The sequence below is a fragment of the Lutjanus erythropterus genome, chromosome 15 (assembly GCF_056507025.1).
Source record: "Lutjanus erythropterus isolate fLutEry1 chromosome 15, fLutEry1.hap2, whole genome shotgun sequence".
In the NCBI taxonomy this organism is placed as follows: Eukaryota; Metazoa; Chordata; class Actinopteri; order Lutjaniformes; family Lutjanidae; genus Lutjanus; species Lutjanus erythropterus.
The window spans coordinates 23550125-23571168 of NC_139331.1; the positions used below are offsets into that span (position 1 = coordinate 23550125).

General features: G+C 38.6%; 1 protein-coding gene across 1 annotated transcript in view; it reads right to left on the reverse strand.

Moving 5' to 3' along the window:
* ppp2r5a (protein phosphatase 2, regulatory subunit B', alpha isoform) overlaps positions 1-21044 on the reverse strand; it is a 55984-nt gene that overhangs the window by 14808 nt on the left and 20132 nt on the right. The window contains exons 2-4 of the mRNA XM_084737219.1: positions 15726-15922; positions 3576-3677; positions 3385-3477 (exon numbers count right to left, since the gene is read on the reverse strand). Coding sequence (XP_084593345.1) covers positions 3385-3477; positions 3576-3677; positions 15726-15922 — 392 coding nt within the window. The remainder of the gene's footprint in view (positions 1-3384; positions 3478-3575; positions 3678-15725; positions 15923-21044) is intronic.

The window sequence follows — 21044 nt, forward strand, 5'->3', positions numbered from 1 at the left end:
AAAGCTGGAATCTGAGAATTTTCACTTTTTTTTTTCTTAAAAACTTACTCAAACGGATTGATTGACTATCAAAGAAGTTTATCAAAGTAGATTAATTTAGTAATTGGTTCAAATGCAATCAATTCTATTTCTGTTCATTTCAGTTATACAGATAAAAAGATTATCCAGTGTGAAAATATATTAGTAATTCCCCAACTAAAAGCCTGTTTTTCCACAGAATGTAATTAAGATTGAGACTCTGTTAACAAGTGTAACCATGTAACAACAACAACAAAATATTTTAACTGTAATGACTCTGAAGCAAACAGCAGTTTTCTATTTACATATAAAACCTCAGGATCCATCTGACTCTGGCTGGACAATGTCACATTTAGGCCTGAGGTTCATTTGAACTGCAGTGATTCCAAGTTGACAGAGCTGCATACAGGCAAGAAAGCAGCTTCAAAACACGGAGGACAACTGGAATCTGATCATTTCATATCCACGCATAGAGAGTTAATTATGAAGCAAATATGTGTTCCTGACAGGTATGAAAGACTGCCTTATCAACTCTGTAGTATGGATATGGCAGGACAAAGCTACTGCATACAGTTTGTAGCTGATGCAGGAGACTCTTTCATTGTCTCTCACTTTGCAACCGCATAAAAAGAGCACTGTGTCAAAAACAAACAAGTTGTGTAGCCGAATACTTTAGAGAGACAACTAGACTGAGGTGGCAAACCGATATTCTGCACTAAGTTTTCACAATGTCAAAATAATCACAGTTACTGCTCACAGAAACAATCTGAGTAAATAAATAACACAACTAATGAAACACTTTCTAAATCAAGTTTGGTTTTAAATGCATCAAACAAATATTTTGAAAACCTAAACATATAACACTTAATTTCAAAGCATTAACTGAGCAAAAACAGACTCCTCACACCAACACAGACACACTCCATAACATTTTACCAGTGATCCCCGACTAAAAAAGGCCTAAAATACACCCCGACCACGTGTCTGACCACATGTTCTGCTCTTAGCTCCACATATGGTTGTTTTCCCATGTCGCAGGCTGTTTTCAGCAGCAGCTGTTTTTTGCACTAGTTGATCCAGTAGCACCAGAGCAGCGCTGTGCTGAAAGATGAATTCAAGGAGCAAAACATGCCGTTAGCTAGTGAGTAGGGTAGAAAACTGGTGGTGATCTGGGTCCAAAGAAGTATTTTGAATAATGGTTTCAGAATGTTGCAGGACAAGTATCATTGGCCTCTTCAGTGCTCCCTGAGGACAGTTCTCCCTGGTATGTCTGTATATATTAACAGTTCGGTTACATATGTAAAAAAGGATTCAAGTTGAATCCACCCCCCCACACCCCAGTTTGAGTATCACTGTCCTAAAGTGTCAACTTTTGACTCTGAGTGACGCCCTCTAGTGGCTGCATCACTTAACATCCATGCCAACATAAAGGATGCACAGAACTACATGAGCAGTGACAGTTACACTGTTTATAATAGATGCATCTATTTTCATACATAAAGGGGGCATACATGAGCCTTAGAGCCACGATTTTACCTAAAGTATTCACAACTTTTAGTCCAAGGAACTGAACGGTTCCTGAAGCCATTTCGAGTATGGTCTAAAGACTCACAAAGATTAGGCAAATCAGCCCGCTGCCAAAAGTGCTATTATCAGAGTTACCTTACAAGCAGGGACTTTTTATGGGGTAAAATAATAACCATGTAATTTGATTTAGATCCTGGTCCCCATGGTGGAAATGTTCCTCCAAAGGTTTCTAGTCCCTGGGGAAATGTCCTGTAGTGGAAACACAGCTAAATCAAAATTGAGATAAAAAAATTCTTTTTCCACTCTGAGCTGCTATACTGCATGTTTGTACTACTCCACATTATTTCTAAAAATAGGAGCTGTAACACTACAATAAGAAAAACAAATACATGTACAAATGCCATATATCAAAAATGAAGTATTGCACTATTTTATGTATTGTGCAAAGTGCCTTGGGACAAAGTCTAGGTCTGCTGCATATACCTACAAAGAATTCCCCCTTTGGTCTTGTATGGATGCCCTTGTACCTCAACTTTTTTTATCACTGCAACACAAAAATGTCAAAATACCCTTGAGCAAACCGCTGAACCTCTGCCTCCCCTGGTTGCCTTTATGCTTTGACCTGGTGAATATATATGTGAACATCACAGAGGGATAGTAGAAGACCTCCTCCTTTGCTGTGCGTACTATGATAACTGAAATTAACCGAACCACAGGCCTTCTTTGCCTGCCTTCATCGCCACCCGAACCTCCACCTTGTTCCCTCTGCTGCAACCACAGTCCTTTTCTCTCAACCTGAAGAGTAAACAACACGCGGCTATTTAAAGCTCCCCCACGACACACTCACATCATGGAAAGTCGGTCCAGGCACCTCGGATGTGGCCCAGCCAACATTCCAGGCCCTGTGGTCCCCCGTTAGCTGCTGCCTCGCTCTGCGGCTTCACAAAAGAAATGAGGCATTCCTGCAGTAGGTGGGTACTGAGCCAGGGCAGATGTAGCCTAGCTACAGCCTATTAATGAATTGACTCATCAACTAATCATACCATAGAGTTCTTGAACTCCCAAAACACAAAGCAATGTGCTGATAATTACTGGTATGGTGTTCATCGCTTTCAAATTCTAAGCGTTTGACTAACCATCTGAAACTAATTAATAGCTTACAGAATTTTCTAAGCAAATTGCTAAAAATTCAAAAGGTTGCAGCTTCTTAAATGTTAATTCTATCCTCCTATGACAATAAACTAATTATGTCTGGCTTTTGGAACTGATGGTCAGCTAAAAAAAGACATCTGACGAACTTGTGACAGCCACTTTTCACAATTTGCTGCTGACATTTTAATTCCAAACAATGACTCAATGAACTGAGAAAATAATCAGTAGGTTAACAGATAATAAAATAATCGTTAGTAGCAGCCCTAGAGCCATCACAACACTCCAAGCTCAGCAACCAGCTGGTACCCTGCTCTAATAATCACACAAATTACCTAAATGACAACTACCTTTATCATTATTTATCATTAATTTTACTTGGACAAAGTGCAGTGTGTCCTCCTGGGACTTCTTAACTTCTTAGCCATCACTGCTGTGACCTGACATTTCTCAAACCTGTGTTGCTGCATGTGCAGTTCTGCAGTTACACAATCTATTGATGATAATGTATTTCTAATGCAATCCAGTAAGAATATGTCTATATTAAAAGAAATCTAGATGAATGTAGATGTAGATGAATGAACTGGCAACCTTGCCTTAGTTAAATAAAGCAGGTTACCTTTGAAACACTTGATACATTCACACAATCATGAATCATGCTAAATGAAAATGTTAAAAATGGACTCTTACTTGCAGAACAAATTTCTGATCAATGTAGCGCTTTGCAATGCTGGGCTGGAAGTCTGGATTCTCTAGAAAGCGCAGGAGAAACTCATAGACCAGCTGGAAGATAAAAGAAAATTAAAACAATTATTAGAAATACACATAACATAGAACAATGTAGTCTAAAGGTTGACAATCTGGAAGAATTGGAGGCTTACTTGAATGTGAGGCCAGGAAGCCTCTAGAGTGGGTTCATCCTCCTCTGGGTCAAAATCAGGGTTGTCACTTGGTGGGAGAGTCCGGAATATATTGGTGCAGATCTGGAGGAGGGAGGAAAAGTCTTAATTAATAAAAACTAGAATAACCACCTCCTGGTTGTATGCCCCTACCAACCAGTCAAGTTGCAGGTTACATCCTCCAGTGAATAATTTTCAGTGAGAAACATGCTGTCTCCACTTTTTGAGTAGAGAGGACTGACAGAGAGTTGCGTCACATGGTGCAACAACAATCACCTTAAGTTTAATATCAGCAAAACCAATGAGCTGTTAGTGTACTACAATGCCTCAAATATAGAGGTTGTGACAAAGAAACTACAAATTCTAAAACAGCAGTACAGAAGATACAACGACAAGAGTTTCAAGGTGGGCAACCAAGATTAGTGTCATCAATTCAGTATCCGACCCAATCTGAAATATGGTACTATTGTGTGTATTGTGAAGCACATTTAGTGTAATAAAACAAGCTGTGTCTGGCATTATTCAGGAACTGTAATTAGCACAGCTACTGTACTAATGTAATTAGTGTACTGTAATTAGTACAGGCCCTCTTACCTTTTATTTTTAAAGAAACCACATACAGTATGTAGTGTATTGTGAATGAGTACAACAGTGTGCTATAGTGTGACAACCTTTGCAATAAATTTGCTTAAAGTTCATTTGACTATGCACCAAACAACTCAGACAAGGTTACAGAATTTTTATCTGAACAAGGTACCAAATAAACAGTGGCTGGGCAGGTTTTATGTGATAAGCAGCTGTTACATGTCTACAGAGATTAAACAGATGTGAAAGGAAAAGAAAAATTTGATCACAAACGGTTACAAGTGGTCAACATGCATCTGGACACAAAATTAAGTCAGTGCTCTGAATTCTCCTGAACTGGTGGCGCAACCCAAGAGAAATCAAATACAAACACACATGCATGAGCATCACTGGAAGCTTACTAATTGGAGTGGAAAGCAACTATTTCAGTGGATGTTTAATTTAACTGAGAATGTTTAATAACACTGCCAAACCACAGAAGGGCTGGATAAAACCATTAGAGATCCTGCATCTGCTGCAACCCCCTATTAAAATTCTGTACCGAAGACAATCACTGTAGACAGGTCACCACCACCTCTATCCCACCTTGTTATTTTTAGCAGGGGTAAATTTGAGAGTGACACACATAACAGTGGGGAGCTGGAAAAGCTGGCATTATGTGACTGGGTGCACACTCTCATGCTGAAGTGATAAAGACAACATCAAATTACGTATTGGCAGCTGGAAAATCCAAATGACACTAATGGGAGAGGAAGGTAGCAAGGGAGTTTTAAACCTGACAGTGGTCCAAAAGCTGACATCCAGAAAAAACTTTAGTGGGGAGAATCATTTCTGAACAAGCTGGCAGAAATGCATGGATGGAAATGGTAAACACAAAGCATGGACACTATTCTGCCAGCCTCCAGTCAGTCATCCTGCCAACAGTAAGATGGCAGTCACACAAAACAGGAGTGCAAATAGTTTGCTGGATTTAGTGTGCAAAATGAAGAGCAGCACAGAATCAAACAAATACAAATTTCATAATGTAAAATTATCCCAATATTGATTTTGTAACCCGATATCCTCATGCTCTGTTATTTCCTGCTATGCTTGACATTTATTATTCAAGTCGATTGTGTAAGATTTATGAGGATTTATTGCCAGAATATGTCAGAAATTATATGTTTTCCTTAGTGTATACCTGAGATAAATGTCTTTGCTCTGTCATGTCAATCATAGCATCACAATGCACAGTTTACACACATTGAGCAGCTACTTCATGAGGCACACCTGCCAAGTATTTCCTCAGTCTTTTGTTTTTCTTCCTGTATGGCCTGAATATTTCAACAATTTCTCATTTAAAATTGCTGTGTATGATTTAGTGGCACCTAGCAGTGAGCTTTCAGATTGCAAACACCTGCACTTCATGCTGTCCCTTCTAGGCTACTGTAGAAACAGGGCTGTGCAACATGACAGTTTCTGTGGAAGAGGAACCTGATCCCTCTGAAGATATAAACATCTCATTCAAAGGTAACAAGAAAACAACACAACAATCACAACTACCATTATTTTCAGGAAATGAATGAGTCACAGATCCACAAACACCCAGATTTCTTTCTGCTCTTGGGCTACTGAAATACTAGTGTATAATAGTGTTGTAAGCAGGAGTTCAAGTGGCTAGAATATCACACACCTAAGGATTAAATATCAGCGTCTATCCCTGATACATTTATAGCAGATTTTTACAGGATTCTCACGCAAACCAAAGTCACTACAATATTCCTGTAGCCATCCAGACCTGATGAGGGCTTTGTGATGTTACATGTTAGCCAGCTGGAAAACCTGGTCAGCAACAATGCTTAGGTGCTATGACATTCATAATATCTTATTATCTGGTTTTGGTTTTCACATGGCCATGTTAGCCTGATCTTGTTATAAGCTGAAAGGAATGGTATCCAGCATGGTCTTGTGCTGCTGCTGTAGCCCATCCCCTTCAAGGTTGAATGAGCTGTGCATTCAGAGATGCCCTTCAGCTCACCACTGTTGTACTGAGCTGTTATTTGCCTGCTTGTGTCCTTCCTGTTATTTTAGAGAAGTCTGCCAGTGTAGTGCAGCTGTTTCTGAGCTGCTGAAAACACCATCTGGAAACAACAATTCTACAATGTTCGCTCGCTTAAATCCAGCATCTCATCCATTCGTTTGCCAAACAGTGACAGAACCTGCTGACTCCCTGCGTGATATCTAAACACAGTAATTCACTTCATTTTCAGCTGCTGTTTTCTTCAAGTAGCACTTTTGACAACTCTGCAATAAAGTTGCGCAAATCAGCATTCATTCACCACAGACCCACAAACACATCTGAAGGTTTTTACTTTCAGTTTCAAACTGCAATCTCCTGGTTAAATTTGCAAAATCATACTAGAGGTCACAGATTATTATCATTTCAATTAAGATGTCAGGCCTTTTTCTATGATTCTGTGGGCAACGATGATCGAATTTTGCGCACACCGTGAGGCTGTAAACAGCTGGCCAGTGAGTTGGTTACTTAGCTGAGAAGTCGCCGTTGCCTGCAGCTCTTCATCTAATACCTCTCAGCTAAGTTTACTGTCAAACACATTACATTTCTTTTGACTACTTCATAATAAATGTTCTCTTGTGTTTCACCAGTTAAATGCTTTTAATGTGAAGCGGCAGCTCATTTGGTGATATACAGTGACTTAACAGATCTGTTTCAATGAAAATCTCAGTGATTGGAAATATTCACATTTAAGAGGCTGGAAACTGATTTTGTGGTATTTCTGCTTTTCAAAACTCCCTCACATGATAACCAAAATTGTTGCGGGTTACTTTTCTGTTGACTGACTAGTGAATGAATTGTTTCAGCACTAGTATGGGTTAAAGTAAGCAGATTATGATTTCCTTCACTACAGCAGCCTCTGATCTGTCCTACTACTCTGAATCTGCTCATCAGTGGGATCCAGTTGTTTCATACCTCTGTGACTAACCTGTGTCTACTGGATTGATCTGAGAGTCAAAGTCAAGGGATAACCTGACAGGTGCAACAAGCCTGTCTCTTATGATATAATTTTGACACAAGTTTACCTTTTCCTTTCTCTAGATATATGATAGCAACAATCTAGTAGTAATAGTGGCTTTTTACAACATTGTCTGCAGAGTGTGCAGATGTATGCAGATGCTGATAACGAAGCGGATGAATAATAATCAGTGTGCCACCTCTATGAGCTCTCTGTGGCATATTGCTTTGCTTTCCCTGGTGTGAGGCACATCATTGGCTGAGCTGGAGTCAGATGACTCACAGAGTGGGTTGCCAGGCGAGACGCCTCAGTGTGGTGCCCATTTTACCAGAGGAGTGCTCTGAGGCCAAATACCCACAAAGTAAAGACAAATGGTGGGGTTGGTTTCATTGCAGCACACACAGGAGAAGAATCTGAACCACACAGGGCTGGTAATGCCAGTAAGGTGGAAGCATCATTCAGTAAGGAGCATATTTAACATTGTTCAACATCAAACTGCTTTATAGCAGCTCATCACCATTGTGGGTTTTAATCTATTTTTTGGCCTATAGCAGATGTTTTGAAATGTGTGACACAGATATCTGTGAGGAGAGACATGAGGCAAAGACACTTAATGAGATCAAAGGAGCAGGTGCATGGTGGTATTCTTAAATCATTAGCAAGCTGGTTGTTGTAGTTTTACATGCTGGTTTGACTTAGTTACCAACACAGTCAGCACATGGAGCAGCAGCAGTGGCTCACACACAACTCATGAAAGCAATCAAGGTACTTTAAAGCTGATACAATGTTATGCAACTATCTAACAATATATGCAAAAATAGTAAGAAGAAAATGATTTATTTGTATTTTTATATGATGTGGACTTACATATGCTTGAACCAACCAAAATATAATGGCATCCACTCATCAATCAATCTGCAACTTTTGGCAGCACAGAAAATTCATTAATTAGCTAGCTAGCAACACACTTGTATGCCAGATTATGACACGCCCACTTGTCGTTGTTCAAATTAGGGCTGTACAATTAGGCTAATTGAAATATAATCGGAATCGCACAGTTGCCAAGTGCAATATGCAAACTGGAGAAACTACAATTTTTTGATAAAGGAAAAATGATATAAAATGAAATTAAATGAAAACAGAATTATAATGAAGTATTATAGAGCCGCAGAGGTGTACTGGCCTACAAATCTTGCTCTCCAGATGTAAGAAAATAGCTTGTTTGGTACAGACCCTAAAAAATGCCACATCGTCACGATGGTAACAATTTTTTCCCATGAAAATGCAAATTGTGATGCAAAAGTGATCATTCCCACTAATCGTAAATTATGTTGCAATCCAATACCTGTCAAAACAATCACAACATGATTTTTTTTAGAACATCATGCAGCCTTAGCCTTAGCCAATCAAATTCCTCCTAATGTTGTGTCTTGTTTGCCTATCCTGTTACACTCAGAAACATGTAACAATATGGAAACAAGATATTTGAAGATGCTATTCATCTGGACTTTAAAATGTTCAGTGTCAGACTGCCACATTTTGCATCAAACATCACACTCCTTCTTGGAGTCACAACTTTTTTTTTTCAGTGCACCATATTCTGTATAGGATATCATCATGTCCACAAACGAATAAATATCCAGAAATTAAATTAGTTTAAAAAGCACAGAAAAACGGCCCTCCTTTTAACTCTAGAACATGCCTGAGAATCATCACATTTTTAAGGTTTCTGCAATATCACAGCAATTCAGTGACAGCTTTTTGTACATACATGAGTACATTACAGGAACACAACAGGGCTGAAGTTGTAGCCCATAGCTCACTCACTGACTCCAACTGGAAAAATTAACCCTCCTGGTTATATCCCACCCAAGTTGTAGTTGAAAAAAATTATCATCCCCTAAATAAAAGTAAGACAGAGAATAATAACAGGAGTGACAAATGTATTAATACTAACTTCAAATTAAAATTGCTGTCAGTTAATGACATAATTGCACCTCGCCTCTGGCACGCTTAATTCATTTCCTCAGTCACTTCAAAATATTGAAAAATAACTACAGTTGGACAAAAAAAGAAAAAAAATACTGTGAGAGGATAGCAAACATGGGAGGTGTGTGAGAAAATTCCATGCCGGCAAGAAGGAAACAATGATTTGTGTGTGAGTGTGTGTGAAAGTGATGTAGGAGGATCCTAAAACGGCTGTAAGTGAAACCAGCGTACGCTTGCTGATGACAAGGGAGGCTGTAGCTCAGTATGGGGTCAAACTGAGGGTGACACTAGTAGCAACCAACACCTAGCAACCCACGAGATGTGAGTAAGAGGGGGAGGAGGGGGTGAGATAGAGGGAAAAATGCAAGCATTGAGAGCAGCATTGACAAAAAGGATGAAAAAGGTGAGAATAACAGTGAATAAAAGAGGAATCGTAGCTCATAAACGCTCTTTTCCACAACCTCTGCTGGCTTTTCACTCATCTCTGGCACTAATAAGGAGGAATTCAATCTAAATTGTCTGATAGGAGTGATTTTCCATCATATACTTGTAACACTAATTACAGAGATGGCAAAAAGAGGCAAAACCTCCTTTTACACCGATGAGAAACCTTGCTGTTTGTACTTCTATCAACCTCAGTGATCAAAGCAGTCCTCACTGCAGCAGAATAATGGGCAGCACTTTGAACACTCACCTCTTCATTATCATGTGATGCCAAGCATGGAGTATCCGGGAGAGCTATTATCAAGCCAGCTTTCTGAAAATGCAGCTGCTATTTGTCTAACCTCATTCAGAAGCCTGTCTGTAGTGCAGACACTTTAAACTGAGCTGGGTCTTCTCTTCAGCTAAACCCATGTCCCTCTGTTCTGCCCTGAATAGATAACTGACATTACTAAGAAAGACCACTGACAATACCTGCGCACCAGCAGGAGTCATGCATTTAAAATACTCCAGCTTTACAAACCTAAGAGGTCACTGATGTGCAATGTGCAACCAAGCTACTACATGTTAAGTAGCTCATTATCTAGTGGATGACCTGCTGCTCACACACTTTGAGTTAGGCCCTTTTTTTTTTGGCTGCAGGATTTCTGCCACATCAGGACCGAAAAAATGTAAGAACGGGATTTCAAATGCTTCAGATCAAAGCATATTTCACTAATACACGGATAAACTGCAAATTAACCAGTGCAGATATTTCTATCTGCTGGTCAGTGTAATTTATTAATAGAGGTGCACATTTTCCCCTTTTAAGAAAGGTTGGGACAACACATTCCTGTCTGCATTCAAAACTATCATGGTACTAGGGTGCCAATTTGATATGTATTGTGATGCTCCAGGTATTGTGATGCAATATTCCGATTTTTCCTTGCTTTTTTACCACTTGACCATTGGAAAACGTGAGTTATACACTTCTAGAAACTGTATGCCATACATCCTACATCCAAACACAATGAACATTACATGTCAGGACATCGACCAGTTCATGGTACATTTAGATCAATCCAGAGGTCCATGCATTGATGTTGTTGCATCTTTAACATTATAAAGGGTGCAACGATTCACAGATATGAATTAAAAACTGGTCTTTAGTATAGTTGCATTGATGTGAATATAACTGATCGTTTTTATTTTTTTAATACGTTGGACTGCTGATATCAGAGGATTTGCTGCTCTGTTTACTGTCAGCACTGGCACACTGAACAGTTAACCATGCCATATTATCCATCCTGTATTTATCACAAGCTCCAAACTTATATTTAGGAAAACTCTGCTCTGCTACTCTGCAGACATGGAAATGGTGACATAAAGATCACAGTATATTAGCATGATGGTAAAAACTAGGATAATACAGGAAAGGAAAGGAAGGTGGAGAACTAGCATTCATTTAAATTCTAGTGTTATTAGCAGCCAGAACAGGTATAACGCTCAGGGCAGACTCTCCATCTGAAATCAAAATGATGTCCTCGCTGTGTGCTCTAAGGGTGTGACTGCCATAACAACAGAGTAGGGAATGTTGCTAAAAACATTTTGTATCTTAAACACAGATGTTGAACCAGTTTAAACATTGGCACTGTTACCTGCCAACTTCATGTTTACCCTCCTCATCCATGTTTGCATTGCCTTAATAATAGTGGCAGCAATACTTGAAACTAGCTTACGCTGCGAGTGAAAACATTTTGCACAAGCAACTATTTGTTTTTTTGGCATTTCGATTACAACTCAAGCACTGTTACTACTTGGGACTTTTCTCTTCATGGCCTTTTTCTTGATCACTGTAAGTAGACATCTGCTGCACACAACACTGCTGTTGAGAGACAAGTAAATCCACAAAATATAATTTAGCACCTAACAGCCAATTTCCAACTTTCTTTTTAGCAAAAGTGGTGTTTCATGTTTTATTCCTGAAATGAAACAGTGCAAATGCTGTTGAGTTGTATTTGGCAACATCGATGTTTATGATCTAAATGTATTAATGTTGTTGTGAGAGTCTGGAGTAAGATAGTTGATTCTTGAGGTTCACTGCCAGGTGGGGAAATACTTACATTTTCAGAATTAACTAGAATTAGCAAACAACTATTTTGCTGACTTGTGATTGGCAAAGTCTCCCGTCACAGGCTAAATTTTCTAAAGCCTGAAAACGGAGCCAAGACGAGGAGCTGAAGTCCAGTTTGCCCTCAGACCACTCAAATTACATTGTGCTCGCAGGTTATAATGGAACTGTTGCCCAATGATGGCAAAAAATAAATTGCTTTCCCCAGTTTCAACTTTAGTTTAACTGCACTTGTGTGATTAAACTAGGGTTCAAAAACACTGCGGGAAATGTAATTAACTTAATTGTAAGTAATAATGTTAACCTGTAAAACACCTCAAAAGCCTGAATCCTAAATCAATAGTTGCAAGGTATGACATGGATTACTGCCTACAGTCCATTAATAATCTGAAGACTCCTTGACTCAGCTGTGGATGTGCTCACTCGTATCCATCACGATAATCTGCTGTGTGGAGTGAATCACTGCAGCACTGACTACAGTACTGACTGTTGTGTTCTAAATGTTGCGCATGAGTCATTATTGTACTGTAGGAGGAAAATAGGCTGCTCAGGGCACCTGCTCCATCAACACAAATCTATACCATGTTGGACAAAGACGTTTTGCAGGTTGAGTTTGTTTTCTGTAAGAACATTCTTGCCACAGCCAATCCAAGGCCTGGCTCCAGACTCCATTAAGGAGCTTTTAACTCTGTTCATCCCAGCCAGGCCCTTAAGATCAGCTGAGCAAAACCTTTCGGCTGTTCCTCAGACCAGACTGAAAACCGAGGGGGACCGTGTGTTTTCAGTGATGACCCCTCAGCTTTGGAACAGCCTTTCTCTAAGATGGCTTACAATTAGCAATGTTTTACTTTCTATTATCATATTACTATTTTTAGTTATTTCAACTTTATTGTCCTACATATTTTAATAATTATTTAATCATTATTTTAGTGTTTTTCTATTCACTTCCATATACTTTGCACCTTCATCTGCTCTTTAAAATGCTCTTTTATCAACATTCAAACTGCCTTATATGAAATCATCATACAGTGTATAAAACCATATCTCATATAGTGTGTGGTTACCTCCTCCACTTAAAATTTACATGTTTTTTTTAAACCAAATTTTACTTTATTGATTGATATATGAACTTATTTCTTCCTTTCATTTTGCACTTGGTTTATATACAGGCCTGGGGCTGCTTAATTACATGCTCTAATGTTCCTAATTCTGTATTTTAAGGGATTTTGTGGGTTTCTGGTTTTAATTCTTGTTCTGTAAATCTTTTAATCTGAAAAGCACATTGTGCCCAAGCTTGAAAAGTGTTATGCAAATAAAATTATTTTTTTTATCACTCAACCTGACTCTTGTTAAGTTGGCACAGCACTGACTTTTCAAATGAATGCATTCATAGAAATACTTTCTATCTCCAGATAATGTTAATAAAATACGACTATAAACTATACTATACACAATAAATCTATACCTCTATATCTATATTAGGGCTGGGCGATATGGACCAAAAGTCATATCCCGATATATTTAGGCCGAATATCGATATACGATATATATCCCGATATTTTTTCCGCAAAGTGAGAGCAAATGTTCAGTCAAGGTCAAAGCTAAATATGACATGTCACAAGTAGTTTTATTGAAACTGGCTATTTCAGTGAACAGTGGCAAAATCAAATGAATAAATAATAAACAGGTTTCTTCACCTGGTTCATGAAAAAAATGCTCAGTTCAAATAATAAAATTTAAACATAAATACTGTACCTTTTTTGAAATTAAAGCTCTGTGCACATTTAAATAAAAATATATCTTAAATAAAAATAGCCTATAAAATAAAATAGGCCAATCTTTTTCTGAAATAAATCTATTCATGAGAAAAGTACAATAAACATTTTTTTTAGTTTGACAACAATAAATGGATTATTGAAATTGAATCCGACTTGTTCCACAGTTGCAACAGGGACCATATCTTTTGCAATGTGATAGGACACCGCTTTCGTTATAGTACACCACTTGTCACTTTTCTTTTCATAAGGCACACTGCGGGAAATGAGGCTTGCAGTGGGCTTTGTTTCGGGGCTGGAGCTTTTTCGGGTTGTGGATGGCTTGCGGCTGGGGCTTCTGCAGCACGCAGCTTCACACACTCTTCGTACTGCAGTTTTGCCACTGTTTTAGGTGGTGAAAAAGATTTGTAGTGCTTCCACCCCTGGCTGTAACTTGTTTAGCGCATTCCCTACATATAACGTGATTTTGTTGCTCATCTGATACTTTAAAACCAAACCATCTCCAAATTACTGAGCCACTGCTTATTCGTGTACTAACCAATTCCTCCGTCGCGCGCTCTGCAGCCGCTGTTGCTTCCTCCGTGCTTGTTGAAGAGTGCCGGAGTGTCTCTCCCTGCCCCTCTCCCCTCTGTGCACGAAAGAGGAGGGGCGCGCGGAGCAGTGCAGAGAGCTCCGGGTTATCAGCGCAGCAGAGCAAGGATCACAGCGCAAATTTGAACTATATCGATATATACGATATAGTCTAATTCCATATCACATTTAAAAATATATCGATATAATTTTTATATCGATATATCGCCCAGCCCTAATCTATATAGTAATAATATGGACAGTACAGATATTTAGAAGATATTACTACTTTAAGTATTAAAGTGGCATTTTCACATTACTATTCTGATTATTTCTTTTGCAAGATAAGTGTTTCTAGTTTTCTATAAATAAAGCTGATTCATAACAGAACTCTGATTATAATCACATTGGACAAGGATGACAACTACAAATAGCACAGATATGCATCACTTGTTAATTTACTGTAATGTGTGTTGCCATGTGAATAACAATGACTGACATGGACATGATGTGAGAAGGCTTTTTACTTTTATATATACTGTATGTATGGGATCTAATGGCTCAAATTGTTGATTATTCAAGGACACTTTAAATGTAACTTTGACCACTTTGACCAAATCATAAGTCAGTTGGCTTATCAGACACCATGACCAAGATTGCTAGTGAGCTGAAGATGCTTACTGTAGTAAACCTCAAACCTCAGACAAACATCATTAAGGTTAACAGTACTTTTACCTGTACTGTGGTTAGGATTATAATAAAAATTAAAATGAGTGGGTGTCATCATATAAGCTTTCAACAGCAGCTATCACTATTAGACAACATATAGTAAATAAGACAGACAGCACCTATTACTATCTAAATCAAACACGTTTCTTCTATTCAAGTAGTTTTTGGGCTATTGTTGTCTTTATTGTGACAGGAAAGCTGAATGTGGACAGGAAAGTGGGGACAACATGCAGCAAAGGGCTGCAGGCTGGAACTGAACCCACAGCACAGACGCTGCTGAGGACTGATAGGCTCAGTATATGGGCCGCATCGCCTACCAACTGACCTACTACACGTTTCTGAGAGAAAACTGACAAAAATGAGCAACTAAAACAGTGTCAAGACAATGAAAAATCACATTCCAACTTGATGAACTCTGCTCCGCATGTACTGTGTTGAGTGGAAAATGTAGTGGGTGAGAGAGACAGTAGGAGAGCAAAAAGAAAAGAAAGAAAAATAACCAGACAAAACTTCAAATTGCACCAAGAATGTTGGACTTAAAAGAAGCAGTCTTCTCATCACTGCTAATGCTAAATGTTAATGCATAAAATTCACACATACTTTAAATGGAATCAGTATGGTAAAAGGTTTAGTATAAAGATGGTTACACATCCCTCACGTGCTGCTGACATGACACAGCCTGTCTAGACACGCAATCAGCCTCCAATTTTTAATCCAGCTCAAGTGCACAGGATGTTACAGAGTGACACAGAGAAGACTCTTTCTGTTTAATAATAAACACAGGTAATAGCACATAACATGCTGTTGTTGCTCTGGGCTTTGGATGCAGAGTTTACAGTTTTCTAAATCTAAAAAAAGGCCACAGAAATTTAGAGAGGCACCAAAGAAAACTTCAAGCCCTGTGTTCATGTTTTCTCACCATATCAGTGATCTCTGGGTATGCAGATTCCACGAGCACCCCTCTGTTGGTGGAGACGTAGTCCACGAGTTCATTAAGTGTGGCCCTCTTGATCTCCTTGCTCTTCAGGTCTGTCACAGAGTCAAAGAAGTCGAAGAGCATGCAGCACTGCTGGAGTTTCTGGGTGAAGAGTTCCTGCTGCTCTGTGGAGGGGGCATCTGGAATTAAACGAAAGACAGGAAATACACTGAGTCACTGCTTATACATACAGTAGAAAGCACAACAGATTACAGATGAGACAAGGGGATAAAAGTTGAAACTGTTCCCTGAGGTGGTGAGATTTGCTTATGCAGTAAAGAAGGAAATGTGCACTTTAATTTTTGTTTTTAATATCCCCACCTAACTCAAATGTGAATGAACGGGATTAAAGACACTGTCACAAAAAATAACCTGTGAATGTCCTAAATTGTTCCAGTGAGCTGCTTTATTGCACACTGTTACATATCCAGCTGAAGTGATGGACAAACGGGCCAACAGACACAATACACTGATGTATTTTGTCACACAGAGGCAGCACAGTCATTCTCGGCTTTGATTGTAAAGCCTTTTATGGATTAGACGGTGAGTGCGTTCAGGGCTATTAGAGCTGTCAAACTTGACCCCAGCTAAGCTATAAACAGCATTTGGCAGCTGCCCAGAAATGCTGTGACACACTGTACAGTGATGTTCTGTTCCAACGCAGCAGCAGCTCATCGCTGCAGACACAGGACTCTCTCTGTGATGGTAGCAGACGTCTGATTTACAACACCTCCACAACCAGATAGCACCCAAAGGTTCAAGGGTTACGCAAATATAGATGCCATCCATGACACTTGTTGACACTGAGGTGCTAATAAATGTCTTCATGAAAATAACTGCACATTTTTCTGTGTTAATTAGACTGAAAGTAATACATTTGGATAGTTTATTACTTAACATTAACATTAGCACAGTTTCCTGTTTCCACCCTGAACTTGTGATATAACCCCCTGTGAAGCAGTATCAATACTTAAGAGTATTGATATGCATTACTGCCCTAAAACATAGTAGAACTACAACAAACTGATTGATAATAAAAATTAACTGGCAACTATTTGGGTAATCAACGAATTGAGTAACATTTTTCAAGCAAAAATGGCTTACAACTGTTGGTTCCAGCTTTTCAAATGTGCAAAGTTGCTGGTGTTGTATAGGATCGTAAACTGAATATCTTAAAAAAAACAACAACAGGCATTTCAAATATATCACTTTTGTCTCTGTGGCTGTGATTCCCCATTTTCACCATTTTCTGGCCTCTTATAGGGAAAATGATCAATAGATTAATTCATTGTGAAAATAATTGGTTACAGCCCTAAAACCCACTTGTGCATTCACATGGCAGCACCATACAGAGTGTATTTTAACAGTAAAAGGAGAGGGAGGGGTCAGGGTGTGAAGTCAGAGTTTCTTATTGAGCATTATTATGCAACTGAAAAGGCATTGCCATAAAATGATGTGGCATGGGGGCAACACACAGTGAGGCACAGCCAAAAAAATTCACAATGAGTTTCACACCTAGTGAAAATGTTCCGGCGGTGTTGACAGCTGACGAAGTACTTACGCAAGTGAACTCTACAGGTCAGACCACTGGGTGCTGCTCAGAGTGAACTCAATATCTGAGTGTAACTACACCGAGCTGACTTGTTAACGCACTACTTTGACTTAATGCCAATTTTCCAAAGTATCAAATCTCAAAGGAGTCTACATTCAAAGGGCAGACTGAATACCAGACTGGAACAAGAGAGGGTAAAGGACCATGATGCCCCTGCGGCCTGATTGTGCTGCCATTAACATGATACATGTGTAGCTCACATTTCTTCCCCCGTAAGTGCAAAAACTGGCATCTGGTAGACTTATGTAATGCTGTATGTCATCATTTTGAGCTGCCATGCTGCACTCAACCTACAGTTTTTTGTAGTTGCACAAGTGGCAATGAAAAGCACAAAGTTCAGCCTCTAAGAGAGGCATAGCAGTCCATAGCAGTCTTAAAGAAATGATTTTGGTCAGTGCACTTTTTGGCTGATAAGAGGATCAATACCAATCTCATGTCTGTACAGTAAGGCTGTATTCACATCAGGCTTTACAGCGATTACAGCAGGGTTGTGTGGTGGTGTAGGAGTCTTTATTTGTACTTAGTATAACCACAGTGAAAAAAATCAAAAAATAAGTTTTTATGTCTCTGATTCACCGGCCTTCGCGCTACCACCGCTCACTCTCCTCATTCAGTCTCTACCTTCCTCAGTCACTGCTGTGCACCCTCTCTCTCTCCCTCTTTCTATCTCACACACAATTGGACACAAACCAAAGGAAGCTTCTTGGTATCCCAGCTGCAAGCCAGACACAGATGTCAAAGGTGAATACACAAAATAAACCAAGCAAGGATACAACTGGGAGAGTATCATGGTTTGGTCCATGAAATCTGCCTGGATAGTGCCTGAATTCAGTAATATCTTAGGCTCATGTGATTGGCCACTGCAGCGTGACATCATATTGTGTCTCTCCAAAAGATGACATGTAAAAAAAAAAAACATGTTGTGGTTTTATGGAGAGTATTGTGCCAAACTGTTTCTCAGCCTAGCATGATCTCTTCCTGGAATCTAAGTTGGGGTGCCTGGCAACCTCTTGGTGACATCAGAGCTTCAAGACTTGACAAACCAAGAACGTAAGCACCCATTTAAAACAAACAAACAAACAAACAAACAAAACAAAACATAAAAAACACAAATTGGTGTTTTGAGATGTCAATGTCTGAGAGAAATGAAATACAACATGTGAATTAGTGAACTGTAGAGGTTCTAGGCAGATTTTGTTTCCACTGGACTAGAGTGGTTTTGATACTCCTTTTAATACCTTGGAAAAACAAACAAACAAACAAAAAAACACACACATTCATAAAATATATTCCCCAGAATGTTGAACTATTCCTCTAATTCTAAGCTCTGCAGGTCTTCTCTTTTTCTTAAAATCTATTTTTCTCATGCTCCACAGTTTTTTCATAATAAGTCATGGTTATGCATAAGAAGAGAAACAAAGCCTCCCTTGCTGTTTCATGGAAATGATGCAGGCAGCATAACATGCTTTGCGTAAGCTGTCTGTGTATTCAGATTGTATGTAAAATTCATATTCTTTCTTTGTTGGGAATTGTCCTTATCCCCCTGAGAGGAGGGATGGCTGGGCCTGTTACAGTCTGACATGTAGATGCTTTTCCCAATGTGAAGCTATTTTTGCCTTTCAGATACAGATGCATTAGTGCACAAATTCCTCAGGGTGCTTAGCAAGGAAGGAAAATATTTCCATTACAACCATGAAGCTATGTACGAAAAAGCCAAGAAAACATTTGAGAATCAGATAGAAATTCCAAATTAGCCAAGCTGTCAAAGATCTACATGGATTTAGCTTCAGAGCAATAAATGGTCATATTAATCTGAAGGATAAAAAAGGAGTCCTACACTCCCACATGAAATGTTTTATCTTGGCATCACAATGCAGCCGACATTGGAACTGGAAGTATGATGAGGAAACACATTTAACAAAAATAATCTCCCTCTACTGCATATTCTGACTGCAGTATCTAACACAAAGCTGCAGGAATCACTTAAACAATTATCTGTGTGCAATAGCATGCTATTTCATAACCACACATGGACATGAGTAATAAAGTGGCAGGGTTAAAAGGAGAGACAGATACAGCAAAAAACACATAATTATTCCTTGGAGTGAGTTGTAGTAAATAACCTATTCGTCTTCATTATGTGTCTATTGATCTCTGCTGGTATGGTGTTGTATAACTGAACTACTGTATGTTTTGAGTATAAATGCCTCTACTGAGAGGCATTTTGAATTACAGCTTTCACCATTCATTACTGACCTTTTGAATATGTTGAAGATGATAGTATGACTGCAAATGACAGACACAAGAAGCAACATTTTTGCTTAAATGCCAATTAAGAACAGCAGCCCTTAGATAACATTAGAAGTTAAATGTAATAAAACAGGATTTGTAAGAAACTTGAATGGTTTCTGCACAATGAAACAGTTGGTCTTATTCAATGACACTGATGTACTTACATAATTCTTGCAATTTTGGGTTGTATCCACATAGTTGAATGCAAAGTAAAGTAAGTAACTTTGGATAAAAGTATCAGCCAAATGTAATGTAATAATAATAAACCTTAGTTATATAGCACTTTTCAAAACAAAGTTATAAAGTGTTTTACATGGTTGAACCAGGATTAAAACATTTCAGGAGTGAGGCAAATGAATACAGTCAAATAAAACAATGCAGAAATAAAATGAAATAAAAGCTACAACACTAAAAATAAATACTAAAAATAAAACAGATATATTTTGAGGGGCAATAAAATGTGTGCTAAAATGGATAAAGGGCTTTTTTGCAAAGATATGTAATGTAATGTTATTTATTTATTGTATTATATTTTGTGTTTTGTATCGTTCTGTCTGTGTGTTTTCTTGGTCTTACTCTCTCTTGAGATCTGTGTTTAGTGCTGTGTTATTTTGTCTCTATTTGTGTTTGTTTTTTGACCGTTACTTATTTTAATCTATCTTTGTTTAATCTAGGAACAGGAATAGCAAATTAGCTGAGACTATAAATGCTGTGGTGTGTGGCATTGCTTTATACTGCATACTCGTCCCTATACAAATGAATTTTAAATAAATGATTTTGTGAGCAGGCATCACCCACAGACTTCAACCATGTTACTGTGGGTAAAAATAAGATCGAAAAAGAATCACACAACATCTACTGAGTCCTAAAATACACTGCAGCCTTTTCTCTTGCTACATGAAAAACCCTGAAACAAAAAGAAGCACAGCAGCTCATGTGCTCTGTATTTAGCAACACCAGACTCTGAATGTTGCCGACCGCTGTGACGTAGAAACCAAATGTTGCACAACCTATTCAGTCATGTTTTCTGGGTTTCTTTTTAAGTTAGTCATATTTTTCAGCCAATTGTAAATGGGTGAATACCACATTGGTGTGTCACTCTGAGGCAAATACTATGTTGGGGTTTGTTAAGTACCATACTTGCAGAACAAAGCATGTTTGGCAGGCTGCACAATGTACAATGCTGTTGTTATTTGCAAATCCTGTAATTACATATTATCCAGAATACTTGCTGAAATGAAGTCTTGTTCATGGGCTGAAATTAAACTGAATATGAGGAAATAAATCTTCCCTCTGCTGCAAAAGAAATAAAGCTTGAAAATGAATTTCACTACTGTTAGAGCTCGACTTCAATATGT